The 16,419-nt window shown below is 41.4% G+C and overlaps 1 protein-coding gene across 1 annotated transcript in view; it reads right to left on the bottom strand.

Annotated features, from left to right (window-relative positions):
* Positions 1-357: 357 nt before the first annotated feature.
* The window catches only part of ZDHHC15 (zinc finger DHHC-type palmitoyltransferase 15), a 59,830-nt gene continuing 43,768 nt past the window's right edge, over positions 358-16,419 (bottom strand). The window contains exons 11-12 of the mRNA XM_033106500.1: positions 4,762-4,841; positions 358-3,382 (exon numbers count right to left, since the gene is read on the bottom strand). Coding sequence (XP_032962391.1) covers positions 4,795-4,841 — 47 coding nt within the window. The 3' untranslated portion in view covers positions 358-3,382; positions 4,762-4,794. The remainder of the gene's footprint in view (positions 3,383-4,761; positions 4,842-16,419) is intronic.

Here is a 16,419-nt window from a genome sequence, read left to right as displayed (position 1 = left end):
GATGTCTTCTATGCCTCCAACAGAGGCAAAGAACATGTCATTTGAACCAACTGAATCCCTTAGCTACTCTGGGAGCAGAGGTTCCAGAATGTATAAATGGAATGTTCTTCACTTGCAGTCACTGTGGGACTTTTTTCTAGAAGGAGAGGACAGCGAATTATTCCTTTAAGGTATTTGCTCCCAATGACCAAGCAGCCTGTTTGGGGGGCAGTGTGTGTGCATGTACATGTAGATAAACAGAGGGTGCCCAAAAAAGTATACACATTTTAAGAAAGGACAAAACTGCATTAGAATTGTAATAATATATACCAATAACAAAAGATGAATACAAGTCACGCCTGACTTCTGCAATTACAAGAGATGCTCAAAGTGGTTACTGTCAGCATCCAGATACTTCTGGTTACGGAGAACTATGGCTTGAGCAACGCTGACCAAAGTGTCCATTTGTGTATATTTTTTTGGCACCTCTGGTATATGTGTGATGAGAGGTGACAGGCTCTGCATGACTCTTATTAGGCTGGTGCAAAAGTAGTTGCGGTTTTTGCAATTGTTTTTAACCTTTTAAACCACAATCACTTTTGCACCAACCTAATACATCCTGTGAATTTCAGGTGCGCATTAGAATAATGTGTATTAAATATTCTTAAAACACATCTGCTGGGATTGTGCTCAAATCTCCATTAACTGCAATGTCTGCACTTTCTGCAATTTGAAATAAACATGGGGAAGCACACTGTTTTCACTGCAAAAGTCAGCCCTGAGATTGGGCTCTGTGAATTCAAGAGAAGATAATGCACTGGCTGATGCCATGGAATGTGAAATATATGAGTGCAGTACAGAGGCACATACGAGTATTACATTTCTATCACATAGAAAATACTAGGATGAAATGCATACTTTAAGATTTGGGACATAGTGGGACTCTTCTGAAATGTGATCTTGCTTTCAGTGCTATAAGCTGCTCCATGGTAATTGCAGTCCCTCTAACAGTGCATGGGAACTATGAGTTCTGCCCCAGACAGCTATGTGCTTTTGAAGGGCATTTCATTTCATTTCTTTTGCCCTTAATTTTTTCAGCTGTCCCATGGGGAAATAATTTCTATTCCGTCTTTCTAAGGACATTGTTGGAATGAATGGAAAAGCATTAATAAAGTACTCTGAGCTCTGCAAGAACAAATCAGCAATGAAAGCATGGGGGAAAGAATGGAGAACACTGGTTGCTTAGAAACACTGTTTGCTTAAACCTTTCATTGCGGTCCTGCAATGACACATATTAACAGCACCATGCAGCTATAAGACCCTAACAATGAGTGTCTCCATTTTGCAAATGGGGAAGATGAGTACCAAAGATTGGGGAACAAGATCCCACAGAGATTACTGGACAGGGTCACAAGGAAAAGCAAGCACAGAAGCCAGAGCTAATTCTCAAATAAACCTCTGTCTCCTTCATCAATAGGCAACCAATTGGGGTGATTATGTACAGTAGTCAATGCTCCATAGTCTATGAATAGTATCAGAGCCTACTCATGTATTTGAATAGTATCAGAGAAGTAGTGAGATCAAGGTGCTGAGAGAGGAATAAGGTGTTTTTATTTCACCAAGCCTGCAGGTAAAACACTGATTGATTTGGCCTTTTGAAGACAGCCCTTCTGGAGCTTCCCTGTAGTCTCCTGACACTGTCTTTTATGACCTGATTTCTGTGCATCAAAGAAGTTCACTCCTTTCTGACTTTGAATTATAGTTAGCAGCTTTCAGGAAAGATTGCTTTGAGGCCTACTGGCTGTGGAGTAAGTAATGGCCCTACTTTTAGAGAAAGGTGCACTTGAATATGAATAGAAGGCAAGTATTGTCCATGGTAAGACCACGTGGATGGCCTCCTGGCATCTGAGTTTGACAAAACCCTGAAAGATTTAGTCATGTCTAGTATTGTCTCAAATGGAAATACTGGCCATAATCCATTTAATTTATGCTAAAAGTCTTACCTTGACCAAAATTACCTAGAGGATCCAAGTGAACAAGTGTTTTTTTGCTATGAGTAGCTGGACCTCTCACTTTCTCAGCTCCACTGGAGTCCAGATACTGCATTGTTTGTGGCAGGCAGTTCTTTTCTACTCAAAAACATTTTAGGGGGAATCATTTAGTAAACTTAACAATCCCTCTAGGAGCTCAACTACGCGATATCTGCAAGATGCCAGTAACCCGTCACTGATCTCTGTAGGAGTTGGGACTTCTATTGTCAATAGCTGGCTGAGAAAGGAAAACCATCAATACTCTTACGTGTGATTATTATAAAGAAGCAGCATTAGTGTCCATACTCACTGATTCAGGCACTAGGACTACAAGAAAGGCCAATTATAAATAAATGGATGTAAACTATCTTAATGGCTGAGCTACCACTGAAACTAAAAAAGAAAGAAAGAAAGAAAGAAAGGATTGGTATATTACTATTAGGTTATCACTATCTGTACCCTAACCCCTGCTGTGAAAACAGATGTTTCGTGCTAATCCTTAGGCCAATTTGAACTGGGAAACTTTACCCTTATGAACAGTATTGTAATTAAACCTGAATATCATCCTTAAACCCTTTAATAAAATCTGTGGTTCATAACTAAGGCTTGTAGTTTTTCTTTCATCAAAACAGTAATTCATAAAGGCTAAAATAAAGCTAGGTAGCAGAGAAAAGAATAAAAGTAATTAGAGAATATTACCACAGGCTGCCACCAGAAGTCTTAAAAACACCAACTATTATATTTAATAAAGTGGAAATCTGATCTGATCTTCCCTATCAGGTGTGGAAGTTTCAGGAATCACAGCGAACAGGTTTCCCATTTACATTGCTGTTCAATTCTCAATTGGAGGACCTTCATCACAGTGTACTGAATCTCCCTCTTGAATTTTAGGTACCTGAGATAGGGACGTCGTTCATAGCTCAGCAGATATTTAAATTGCTATTATGGAAAAAATATGATTGAATAAAAACCTCAGATTTTTTAACCTTGATTTTCACAATGCCACAGCAGGATTTTGTGTAAATATGCTTATGCACACAAATGTAGTCTGATTCCCCTCAATGCCACACAGACCCCATAGATATGATTAACAGTCTTCCCAGAGAGCCTCTGAAAAGATAGGCTTTCACAGATTGGGGAAGGGGAAATTAAGAAAGAAAGAGAGGAAGACTGGACTGAATTCAGTGCTACCAGACTGATGAGTTCAGTCAGTAAATTCAATGACTTGTAAGGTCCTGAAACATGTATCAGCACAAATATTTGATGGAATGCTTTCAAATTGTGAAGCTTTTGGTCAGCCATGGTGTCTTATTTTGAAGATTACAATGGTTCCCAACATTGAACTCTGTAAGCTTCATGGGAGATAGAGGGTCCTGGGAATAAAAAGAAGCAATTCACAGGTGAGCTGAACAATTGTAAATATCTACATGGTGACACCCATTGACAATAACATGCAACTGTTAAAATTACATTTCTATGTGTCAGCATTAAAAAGTTAAGTAATAAAAGCAGGATGCAAAATTATATATACAATGTTGTAATTATTTTTAACCCAGAAATTGTATCTGCAACAAAAAGCCTGAGGAAATACACTAAATTGTAAGTGGTGCATTCATGGGTAATTTATTTTCATTTTCTCTACTTTCTACTTGTATTTCCCACATTTCCTCCACTAAATATATAGTAATTTGATAACACAAAACTTTTTTTTAAATTTACATGCAAATAGCATGAGCTTTGAAATTGTGCAATTTTGAATTCTACTTAAAAAATTTTTTTTCAATTACAGCTGACATTCTATATTATTTTATATTAGTTACAGGTGTACAGCACAGTGGTTAGACATTGATATAATTTATGCAGTGATCCCCCAATTAGTCTAGGACCCACCTGGCACCATACATAGTTATTACAATATCAATGACTGTATTCCCTGTGCTGTACTTTACATCCCGTGACCATTTTGTACTTCTTAATCCCTTCACCTTTTCCACCCTGCCCCCCAACACCTCTCCCATCTACAAACCATCAGTTTGTTCTCTGTATCTATGAATCTGTTTCTGTTTTCTTTGTTCGTTTATTTTGTTCTTTAGAGTCCACATATAAGTGAGATCATATGGTATTTGTCTTTGACTTATTTCAGTCAGCACAGTACTTTCTAGGTCCATCTACGTTATCATCAAAGGTAAGATTTCATTCAATTTTATAGCCGAGTAATACCCCATTGTATAAATGTACCGAATCTTCTTTATCCAGTCGTCTATTGATGGGCACTGAGGTTGCTTCCATGTCTTGGCTACTGTAAATAGTGCTGCAGTGAACGTGGGGGTGCAGCTATCTTTTCAAATTAGTGAATTAGAGAAGCTTATTATTAAGTGACATGATGGAATCGGCAAAAAGAGCCTATTTGTCATCTACATCATTTCAGAGACCTGAAATGCACCAGGACAAAGATTCTAATTCATAGTAAGAAAGCACATAACCTGAACAGGATGTCTGGCTGTTTCCGGATACCCTGGGGGTCTTTTGGGCCAAGTGAATAGCGGGAGTTTGCAGGGAATAGAGGCATCTTTTTCAGTACATTACACAGGGAAATGATGTCTAGAACTTGTGTTTATGTGACTAATACGAGAGTGAAGAACTTAACCATCTTATTCACCAGGGTGAGAACTCCTCCTTTCCTGGTACTTCTCCCAAGACCGCCTCTTAACAGTACAGGTGGCATCCTATGTGCCTCCCTCAGAATACAAACCTGGTCTTAGAGATGCAGGAAATGTGAACACTGCTACGTTTCCGTTTCCACCGCAAGAGATGATGAACCTTCTGGATAATCTGTAAGGTTGAAAAGTGAAAATGATCAAATGTCCCTTTCTCTTGGTTGGGTGGGTATTTATTCACTGGAATAGTTCTTTCTTTTCCAGTCACTGGCTCAACATCATATGCTACTAACAAAATTACCCTGCATAATAACATACTTGACACTGAAATTTTAAAAAGGTGACAGTGGTTGTCCCTTACAGTTTCTGCTTTAGATTTGGGGTGTTACTGTTGATCTCTGCCTTTATGTCTCCCCATTTTGGCTGCCTCCCTGCGTTTATTTCTGTGTATTAGGTAGGGCTGCTATGTCTCCCAGTCTTAGTGGAACGGCCTTATGTAGTAGGTGTGCTGTGGGGCCCAGTGGTGCAATCTCCCACTGATCACCAGAGCTGGGTGCTGTAAGCGTGTCCCTTGCATGGGTTGTGTGTGCCTTCTTGTTGTAGTTGAGACCTGATTGCTGTTGTCACGTCAGTGGGTGGAACTAACCCTCAGGCTGACTGGCTGTGGGGTTTGGCCACAACCACAGTCTACGAGTGACTGTGAGAGGGCTTAACCTGCTGATTGGGATTTGTCCCAGTGTGCTCTGGTGCCTGTTAAGAACGCCCTTTGTGTGTGCCGCTTGTGGGGCTAACTGGGTGGTGCTCTGTTGTGGTTGAAGGCAGTCTCCATGTACGTTGGTTCTGGAGCCTGTTGGGAGGGGCTCCCATGCAGGCCCAAATCAGCCACTGCCTGTGACCAGCTGGGGGCTAGCTGGTAGGAGCTACAAAGTGAGCCACAGTTGGTCACTGCCTGTGCTGGGTCTGGAAATGTGTAAGAGAGCCCACGCTGAGATCTGAGGCCAGCTGCCATCAGTACCAGGCTGGGGGCCACTCAGCAAAAGGCTCAGAGCACAACAAGGCCAGCCGTTGCCCACTTGGGGCCTGCTGACCCTGAGAATTATCCATGGAACACTGCAACATGGGCCAACGCCAGATGCCTGCCCCGAAAATTACCTCTGGTGGTGCAGGAGCTGAGGCCCATTGCCTGCTACCCAACATGATTCAGGTGGTGTGCGAGCTGGATGGGGTGGGGTTCCAGTGAGTCACCAGGGTGGAGCGAGTGGAGTTCACCAGGCCAATCAGATTCAGATTTGGCTGTGTGGGGGAGGGCTCAACACAGGAAAGATGGTGCCTGCAGGCACAAGCTGCAGGGGATAAAGGCTCAACACAGGGACAATGGCAGCTGTCCCTCCAGCTCTTGTCCTGAGGCCACAGAAGTTAGTCTCTCCATGTACGTCTTGCACTTCCCGAGCCATCACTGTGCTGGAGCTCAAGGTGAGTGCCTGGGAGTGAGAACAGTCTATTTGCAAGCCCTTGAAGAGCCTGGGTCTACAGAAGCTCTCTGTATGGACAGAATCCCCACTGATTTTCACAGCCAGATGTTGTGGGGGCTCCTCTTCTCGGCACTGGGGCTCCGGGCCAGGGAGCCAAGAGTGGAGCTGGGACCCCTGACTCCTCAGTAGGAACCTCCACAGCTGAGAGCTCTCCTGATTTTTAACCTCCATACGTGGGTGTGGGTGTGGGACCAGGCCGTTTCATGTCTCTACCCCTCTCTACCCCTCGTGGCTTCTTTATATCCTCAGTAATATGATTTCTGTTCAGATAGATTTCACATGGTTCTACAGATTAATTGTCCTATAATTTAGCTGTTGTAATTTTATTTATTTACTTCTAAAGACTGATTTTTGCCAGTTGAGACTATGAGTTTTGCCAGTTGAGTTATTTTGTTTTGTTTTTTAAATTTTATTGGGGAACAGTGTGTTTTCCCAGGGACCATCAGCTCCAAGTTGTTGTTTTTCAATCTAGTTGTGGAGGGCACAGCTCAGCTCCAAGTCCAGTCGCTGTTTTCAATTAGTTGCAGGGGGCACAGCCCACAATCCCATGCGGGAATTGAACCGGCAACCTTGTTGTTGACAGCTCGCTCTCTAACCAACTGAGGCATCCAGCCACCCCTAGCTATTGTAATTTTAATGTGGTGTTTATCTACTCCACCATCTTGACTGGACTCTGACCTGCAATCCAATAATTACTTTTCAAGTGGACCTTAAAAAGGTTTATAAACTGAAAAGTAAATAGGAGCGAAGGAGAGACATTGGGTGGTGTGGTGATTAAGGATTTGGACTTTGGAGCCAGATTCTGTCACTTACTAGCTCTGTGCCTTTGAGTTTCTCTGTGCTTGAGTTTCCTCATCTATAAAATGGTGTTATTTAATATTTACAACGCAGAAAGTGATTATGACTTAAATGTGATAATGCCTGTTAATCACCTGGCATATAAGAGTCATTCAACAAATGTTAATTGTACCCTTGGAATTAAACAGTCACCTATGTGCAACCTTATTTTGCTAGGGTATCAGAGAATAATGAAATGAAGGTGAAAAGGTCTTTGACTTCAAGGAGTTCCTATCCAATCCCTTACCATCCAAACTCTGTTGGAGCCAGGTTACTTCATCACTTAGCTAGGGGTCTCGTCACTTTCCTTGTACCTTCTCCCTCTCATTCCTTGCCACCAATCTGAATACTATCTCATCTTTTAGACCCAAATTCTACCTCCACTGTAAAGCCTTTCTTTACTAGCCTAGCCCACAGGAATCACACTCTCATTTGAATTCTTATAGCACAAAACGTATGGTTCTATTTATTTGGTCAAGAACGTGTCCCATACTGTGTTTTGTTAGGCAACTTTTCATGTATGTGCCTTATCTCTCCAAATAAATGCAAGACCCTTGAATTCAGAAACAAATAATGCATAACACCCCTTATGGGTCCAATGTCATACCTTTAATATGCTCTCAAAAATACTAGTTTATTTCTTGCATTATTTTTCCTAATGGATTATTTATCATGGCAGCAGAAACTACCAGATTAAAAATAAATCAGAAACCTCTTCTACTTTGAGCAGTTCGTAATGGTCTCATACAAAATGTTTTGCATTTTGCCCAATGCAGGAGCAGGAAAATTAGGCTATATATAAGACCCATTATATGCTTGAGTCTGAAGTCAATATTTTTTATAGATAAGTTTCCAGCATTTGACAAGAAGGAGATTAATTCTTCGAAGCCCTGGTTATCATTAACTCCAGAGGTTGTATTAACAATTTCAAGCACATTTTTGTATTACAGAGATTTTTTTCACTTGATAAAAATGTCCCTCCTGAGATGTACTTTACTAAAATTATCAAAATAAATGGAAGAGTTGATTTTCAGTCTCATTAGCTGGAGCTAGAGAGTGATTTTGTTTAGTTAAGGAAAGCTCAGTTCTTTTTCTGCTGGATTCTTTTTAAAATGTTGTTGTTGTCATAGTGCATTGATATAGAGTAACTGGAACGGGTTGTGCATAATTATTCTGTACCCTACAACTTGATCCTGACCTGGAGCTGCCTACTTGATTCTTAAAATAGGAAGACAGTTTAAGAGAAGAGACTGATGGAAGGAAGATCTGGGTGATAAGGAGGAAAGGAACTGACTCCACCTTCTTTACTGGGAAATAAAGGAGCTAAGCCTAATGGATAGAGGTCCTATAGTTACAATTACCAGATGCTAACCTTGGTACTTATATTAAAGCCAAAACTGAGTTCAGTTCATGCTAAATAACCACAAAATAGATGTGCCTGGCAGTATTTTTTGAAGACTCCAATCTGTGGGTCTGGGCTGGGAAATATTTAGAAGCAGATTACTATGAGTGTCATGCAGGATATCAGGCGGGGTCTCAGCTCCCGCTCCCCACATAAGAACGCAGGACATGGTGAGGCCAAAAAGGAACACCCACGGAGCCATAGGTAGGGGAGTCACACCACTATAGTCTCGCTGGCGGCTGGGTTGGAGACACAGGAAGCAGGAGTCACACGATCCGCAACCTGCTGTCCACTTTTTTGCCAACCAATCAACTCCACTTGCTAGCTGCAATCTGCGCTTGCTAGCTCAGCCACCATCTTCTTGCTAGCCCCCATTTTGCTGCTAGCCTAGCCACAGCAGTTATATTAGTGGCCAATGTCTCACTGGTTACAGCTGACGGCCAACCAGCCACAGCTGATGGCCATCCAATCACAGTTGATGGCCATTTACTACCTGAGCCAGCATCTTTCCATATGAGGCCGAGAGCCTGGAAACTGCACTCCTAGCTGTGTCCCCACTATGAGTTTAGGTTCATTCTAGATAACAGGGTGATCTGGGAAGTTCCCTATAAACTGGCAGTTTTCTCTGACCTCTATCAGTGTTAAGTCTAGACTTTTAAGAAGCTTCATGAGTACCATCCAGAGTGCAGGGGACTTGCTTCCTTTAGAGCTAGGGCAAATGTTGTCTGGCCAATCATAATATACATTATTACACAGTTCAATTTGGGCTTCTCTGTGGAAGAACCCCAACATGAGGACTGCAGGTCACTTGAAGTTGCTTATTTGGATTAATATGGAAAGAAACATCTCACAATTCTTTGGTAAGATCGTGCAGAGTAAATTTTCCTAACAGGTAGGCTGTATTTCTATTTATCATCAAATATTTCTGGATGGAAACGTCTCTGAAGCTAGCTAATATCATTTTTCAATCAGTGGTCCTGACAAAAATTACTCCCTTTCAATTGGACAAAGCCTTTGTTCTGCTGTTGCAGTCTTTATCAATGTCTCTGTTAAGTTCACTGCCTAGAGAATATTGACTGTGGCTGCCTTCTCTGAGTTCCAGTGATGCTGTATCTTAAATAAATATGCATGATCAAATAGTTCAGCAACTATTCTGAAAGGGGTGATCGTTGGGAAATGGCACAGACTTTGTTACCTGCTGAAACAATAAAAGGACAGAGAGCATTCAAAAAGCACCAGAGCCATAAAGATAAAAAGAATATTGAGAAATCACCTCTTTAAGAAAATATTAAGGAGCTAGAATTTCTCCCCAGAAGGCTGAAGGGGTTCTCTGTGGGTTTCACATACAGGCAGACTCAAAGTCTTATAGCAGTTTGCATTTAAGAATCACAACGACAATCACAACCACATTATTAGTCATGACATTTATGGCAGGCAGGGCCATAGATGCTATCTATCCAATTTGGAAGAAATGTATCCCAATTTTGAATAGAGCAGTAAGACATATATTGTAATCTCTAATGTTTTAATGCATGCTACAGGAAAATTTGTAATGAGTAATAGAACACATATCTCTGCATCATTTCCTCAAAAAAGCTTAACTGTAGCCCTAAGTCTCTCAAAACTCTTTTTAAAGATTTTTATTAGAAAATATAGCTAACATACAATATTATATTACTTTTAGGGGCACACCATAGTTGTTCAACATTTATAGACCTAAAGAAGCGATCACCATGATAAGTCCAGCAACCGCCTGACACTGTACCATGCTATCACAATATTATTGACTATATTCCCTATGCTGTACATTATATCCTCATGACTTATTTGTTTTATACCTGGAGATTTGGACCTCTTATGCCCCTTCCCCCCTTTTAATTTTTCAATTACCGTTGACACTCAATATTATTTTATATTAATTTCAGGTGTACAACATAGTGATTAGACATTTATATAATTTAAGAAGTGATCCCCCTGACTAGTCTAGTACTCACCTGGCACTATACATAGTTATTACTGTATTATTGACTATATTCCCTTATGCTTTACTTTACATCCCCATGACTACTTTGTAACTACCAATTTCTACTTCTTAGTCCCTTCCACTTTTTCCACCACACCCTCAACCCCCCTCCCATCTGGCAACCATCAAAATGTTCTCTGGGGGCCAGCCCAGTGGCTCAGGCGGTTAGAGCTCCATGCTCCTGACCCCGAAGGCTGCCAGTTCGATTCCCACATGGGCCAGTGGGCTCTCAACCACAAGGTTGCCGGTTCAATTCCTGGAGTCCCGCAAGGGATGGTGGGCAGTGCCCCCTGCAACTAAGATTGAACACGGCACCTTGAGCTGAGCTGCCGCTGAGCTCCCAGATGGATGGCTCAGTTGGTTGGAGCGCGTCCTCTCCACCACAAGGTTGCCAGTTCAATTCCTGGAGTCCCGCAAGGGATGGTGGGCTGCGCTCCCTACAATTAGATTGAAAATGGCAACTGGACCTGGAGCTGAGTTGCACCCTCCACAACTAAGACTGAAAGGACAACAACTTGAAGCTGAACGGCACCCTCCACAACTAAGATTGAAAGGACAACAACTTGACTTGGAAAAAACTCCTGGAAGTACACACTGTTCCCCAATAAAGTCCTGTTCCCCTTCCCCAATAAAATCTTTAAAAAAAAATGTTCTCTGTATCTATGACCTTGTTTCTGTTTTGTTTGCTTGTTTATTTTGTTCTTTAGATTCCACATATAGGTGAAATCATATGACATTTGTCTTTCTCTGTCTGACACTCCACTCAGCACAATACCTTCTAGGTGCATCAATGTTGAAGATGGCAAGAGTTCATTCTTTTCAATTTTTTTAAGTTTATTTTGTTTATTTATTTTTAAATTTTTATTGGGGAATATTAGGGAACAACAGTGTGCTTTTCCAGGACCCATCAGCTCCAGGTCAAGCTGTCACTTTCAATCTAGTTGTGAAGGGCGCAGCTCACTGGCCCACGCGGGAATCGAACCAGCGACCCTGGTGCTATGAGCACTGCGCTCTAACCAACTGAGCCAACAGGCCTGCCCAAGATTTCATTCATTTTTATGGCTGTATAATATTCCATCGTATATATGTACCACCTCCTCTTTATCCATTCATCCATTCAGGGACACCCAGGCTGCCTCTACATCTTGGCCATTGTAAACAATGCTGCAGTGAACATATGGATGCACATATCCCCTTGAAGTATCGTTTTGGGTTTCTTTGGGTAAATATCCAGAAGTGGGATTATGTGTCCTTCTTTGTGTCTTGTTATAGCCTTTGTTTTAAAGTCTATTTTTTTCTGGTATTAATTATTGCTACCCCAGCTTATTTTGTTTTGTTTTGTTTTGTTTCCATTTTCTTGAAGTATCTTTTTCCATCCCTTTACTTTCTGTCTTTTGATCTGAAGTGCATCTCTTGTAGGCAGCATTGCATTTAAAGGGTCTTGTTTTCTTATCCATTCAGCCACCCTATGTTTTTTGATTGGAGCATTTGATCCATTTACATTTAAAGTAATTGTTGATAGATATGTAACTATTGCCATTTTATTATTCATATTTTTTATCTTCTTCTCCTCCTTCTTTCTCTTCCTCTTCCTCCTCTTCCTCTTCTTCTTCTTCTTCTTCAAGAAGTCTCTCTAAGATTCCTTGTAATACTGGTTGATGAACTCCTTTAACTTTTTCTTGTCTGGGAAGCTCTTTATCTGTCCTTCAATTCGAAATGATAGGTTTGCTGAGCAGAGTAGTCATGGTTGTAGGTCCTTGCTTTTCATCACATTGAATATTTTGTGCCAATCCCTTCTGGCCTGCAAAGTTTCTGTTGAGAAATCAGCTGACAATCTATGCTATAAGTTACTAGTTGCCTTTCTCTTGCTGCTTTTAGGATTTTCTCTTTTTCTTTCACCTTTGCCATTCTAATTATAATGTGTCTAGGTGTGGGCCTGTTTGGGTTCATTTTGTTTGGGATTCTGCATCTCCTGGACTTGTATGTCTATTTCCTTCACTAGGTTTGGAAAGTTTTCAGTCATTATTTCTTCAGATAGGTTCTCAATGTCTTGCTCTCTCTCTTCTCCTACTGGTACCCCTATGATGTGAATGTTGTTACACTTGATGTTGCCCCAGAGGTCTCTTAAACTGTCCTCATTTTTAAAATTCTTTTTTCCTTTTGCTGTTCTGATTGGGTGTTTTCTACTACCTTGTCTTCCAAATCGCTGATTCGATCCTCTATTTTATCTAATATGCTAGTGATTCCTTCTAGTGCATTCTTCATTTCAGTTATTGTATTCTTCACTTCTGACTGGTTGAGTTTTATGGTTTCTGTGTCCTTTTTTATACTTGTTATCTCTTTGTTGAAGTCCTCACTAAGTTCCTTGAGCATCCTTATAACCAGTGTTTTGAATTCTGTATCTGATATGTTGCTTGCCTCCATTTCATTTAGTTCTTTTTCTGGAGTTTTCTCTTGTTCTTTCATTTGGGATATATTTCTTTGTTTCTTCATTTTGGCTACCCCTCTGCGTTTGTTTCTATGTATTAGGTAGATCTGCTATGTCTCCCAGTCTTGGCCAGGTGGCCTTATGTAGTATGTGTCCTGTGGGGCCCAGTGGCACAGTCTCCCTGGTCACCTGCACCAGGTGCTCCAGGAGTGTCCCTTGTCTAGGTTGTGTGTGCCCTCCTGTTATAGTTGAGTCTTGATTGCTGTTGGCACGTCAATCGGTGGGATTGACCCTCAGGCTGACTGGCTATGGGGTTTGGCCACGTCCACAGCTTATAGGTTGCTGTGTGGGGGGCTTACCCCACTGAGTGGGATTCGCCCTAGCAGGCTCTGGTGCCTGTTGAGACCGCCCTTTGGGTGTGCCACTTGTGGGGCTAATTGGGCGGTGCTCTGCTGTGGTCTGAAGGTGGGCTTCAACCAAGTATGTTGTTTGTGGGGCCTCTTGGGAGGGGCTCTTATGCAGGCTCAGGTGACCCACTGCCTGTGACTGGCCAGGGACTACCTGGTAGGAGCTACAAAGCAATCCATGGTTGGTCACTCCCTGTGCTAGACCTGGAGGCATGTGAGAGAGGCCACACTGCAAACTGAGGACATTTGCCACCAGTACCGGGTCTGGGGTTGCTCTGCAAAGAGCCAGGAGACCCTGAGGCCTACTGCCACCTGCCAGCTCCTATAAGGTTCAGCTGCTGATAAAGCCTTGTGCAGTATGGAGTTGGGTGGGGCAGGGTTCCAGTGAGTCAGCAGGGTGGAGCTGCAGAGCTCACCAGTCCAATCAGATTCAGATTTGGCCATAAGCATAGGGGGCAGGCTCAACAGAAGAAAGATGGCACTGTTCTGTTGGCTGCCTGAGCGGAGGACTCCACACAGTGGTTGGAAAATGCCAACTGTAGTCCAGTCCTCGCCCTGCAGCAACACACCTCAGCCTGCTCCCCATTTGTCTTCAACATCCCCTGAGTCATCAGCCCTCTGCTGAAGCCCAAGGTGAGTACCTGTGAGTGAATCTGTGCACGGGCCATTTAAGAGGACGTCTGGATTTTCTGCCATCTTCAGTCCCAGCCAGTCAGTCAGAATACCCACTGTTTTTCACAGATGTTGTGGGGGCTACTCTTCCCAGAACTAGTACTCCCAGCTGGGGAGCATGGAGTGGAACTGGGGTCCCTCGCCCTCCGAAGGCAACCTTTGTGACTGAACTATCCCTCCCAGTTTTCATCCACCACATGGAGGTTTGGGGCTGCCCATTTTGCGACTCTGCCACTTCTACCAGTTTCAACGTGGCTTCTTCTTTATATCCTTAGTTATAAAACGTCTGTTCAGCTAGATTTCAGATGGTTCTCCAGGTTGACTGCTCTATAATTTAGTTGTAATTTTCATGTATTCATGGGATGAGGCAACCACAGTGTTTATCTGCTCTGCCATCTTCAATCATTGCTCTCAAAACTCTTTTAAAAGGTGCCTGTTAAAATTTCCTCAGAATACACTGATCTGTCACTTTAATTTGCACATTTTAATGCATTTATACATGAATTAAAGACTATATTTGTGAAAATTTCATCAGAGAAGCCTATTTAAATCTCTTGACTTCATAAAGATGTATCTTTACCTAGTCTGTTGCTGTACTGAAATACAGCAGGGATTTGAAAGACGATAAAGCCTTTATATAGTTCCTGAATGTTTTAACATATTCTATCAATTTATATACATTTGAGAATTTTTTGCATTACACAATGTACAAGTACATCATTTATAGTAAACTAAATATTATACTTTGGGCTAAGAATCAAACCTTGATATAATTCCTAATAGAAATTAAGTCATTTTAACTACAGCACCTTTCCCAGGAATCTAAGATTCTAAAAGTGAAAGGACTAATTGTATATGACCAGTTATATACAGAAAATTGGGGCAACTGAAGACAACACAGAATCAACTGGACAAATAGTGGAGCACAAGAACTTGTGTTGGAGAAAAGTACAGTTTTCTAACTGTTAAACTTGTTAGATACAGAAATGGGTGACAAGGAGGGTTGTGGAATCTCTTCCAATGGACTTAAGAAAACCCTCATACTGTGTTTCCCTGAAAATAAGACCAGGTCTTATATAAATTTTTGCTCCAAAAGACATGTTAGGGCTTATGTTCAGGGGATGTCATCCTGAAAAATCATGCTAGGGCTTATTTTCTGGTTAGATCTTATTTTCGGGGAAACACAGTATATGTGGTATGGTGCAGCAGTTTTGCTAAAGCAAAAGGCAGCTTATAGTCTGATTTTACAATTATAAGAAGCAGTTGAATGCATCAAATAACAAGATGGCATCCAGTCATAACACTGGACAGACATAGAGTTACATTGGAAAGAATCCAGGATTTGGAATCAGGATGCCTTACTTTAAATCCAAGTTCTGCTTCTTTCTTGGAATATGACCTTGGATAAGTTATTTAACATTTTCAAATCTCAGTTTCCTCAGTTATAAAGTGGGGATGGTGTTAATAATAATGCATACTGAACCTGACAGTTGGGAGTCACAATGGATATGAAAAAAAGTATATGAAAGTACTTTGTAAACTATAACATGGTATATACTTCTTTTGTGACTTATAGGGTCTTACCATGGTTTAAAATATCTCCACAATGGAAACAAAACTATTTGTATCTGAGCCTGGTGTAGGCAAGCAGAACACATTAAAGTCTGTTCAGAAAGACTTATAGCTGAAGGAAGGTAAGTGAAAATGCAGTCCATTTTTCAATAAAGAGTCAGCAGGAGAAGGTAAAGGAGTTGCTCATGTTACAAGTTCTCTGTAAATTTTTTCCTTTTGTAATTATGGATTTGGGACTGTTTTGTCTTCCTTAGTCTTATCAACATGACTCACTCTAACACTGGACTTCCAAGTACAGAATCTGGGCCTAGATAATGTAACTAGGTGAACATTTAGAGAGGCTTGTTTCCCATCCGTGCTCCCCACCTCAGTGAGCCTCGTTCACCCTGGGTACAGTTTGTGATAACTAGTACAAGTTCCCACTCAGAATTTCTGTCAGATACTGCATTATCGGGGTGAGCCACTAACAGTTACTCTCTGATGCCTGTTATTAGCAACATAAACACATTTGGAGGTGCAGTAGTAAGCATAGCATTACTTGGAGACAAAGGATAGGTGGCAATGGGGGTACATGACACAAGAACTCAACATTTAGCTTTTCATAGAAACATCTCAAGGTGACCCAATAACCAGTGGGAGAAAGGTGGAAGGACAAACTTCTGCTTCCTGATTTTTCCCCTCTGCCTTTCAGAAAAGTAGACTACATGCATGTAGGCTTGCCCGTACATACAATCTTTTTTTTTCCATGCATTTAAACCACTCAAAAAGGGAAAGGGGATGAGATTTTAGAGAAAATGTAACCAATGTGAATGAATAAGGGTAGAGAAAGGTAAGCTGTTGCCCAGTGATTGAATTAAGTCAAGCAAAGGACGATGACTGG

This window comes from Rhinolophus ferrumequinum, chromosome X (assembly GCF_004115265.2).
Source record: "Rhinolophus ferrumequinum isolate MPI-CBG mRhiFer1 chromosome X, mRhiFer1_v1.p, whole genome shotgun sequence".
Classification (NCBI taxonomy): Eukaryota; Metazoa; Chordata; class Mammalia; order Chiroptera; family Rhinolophidae; genus Rhinolophus; species Rhinolophus ferrumequinum.
Note: the sequence above shows the minus strand (reverse complement) of the source record. Positions and strands in the feature narration are given on the sequence as shown.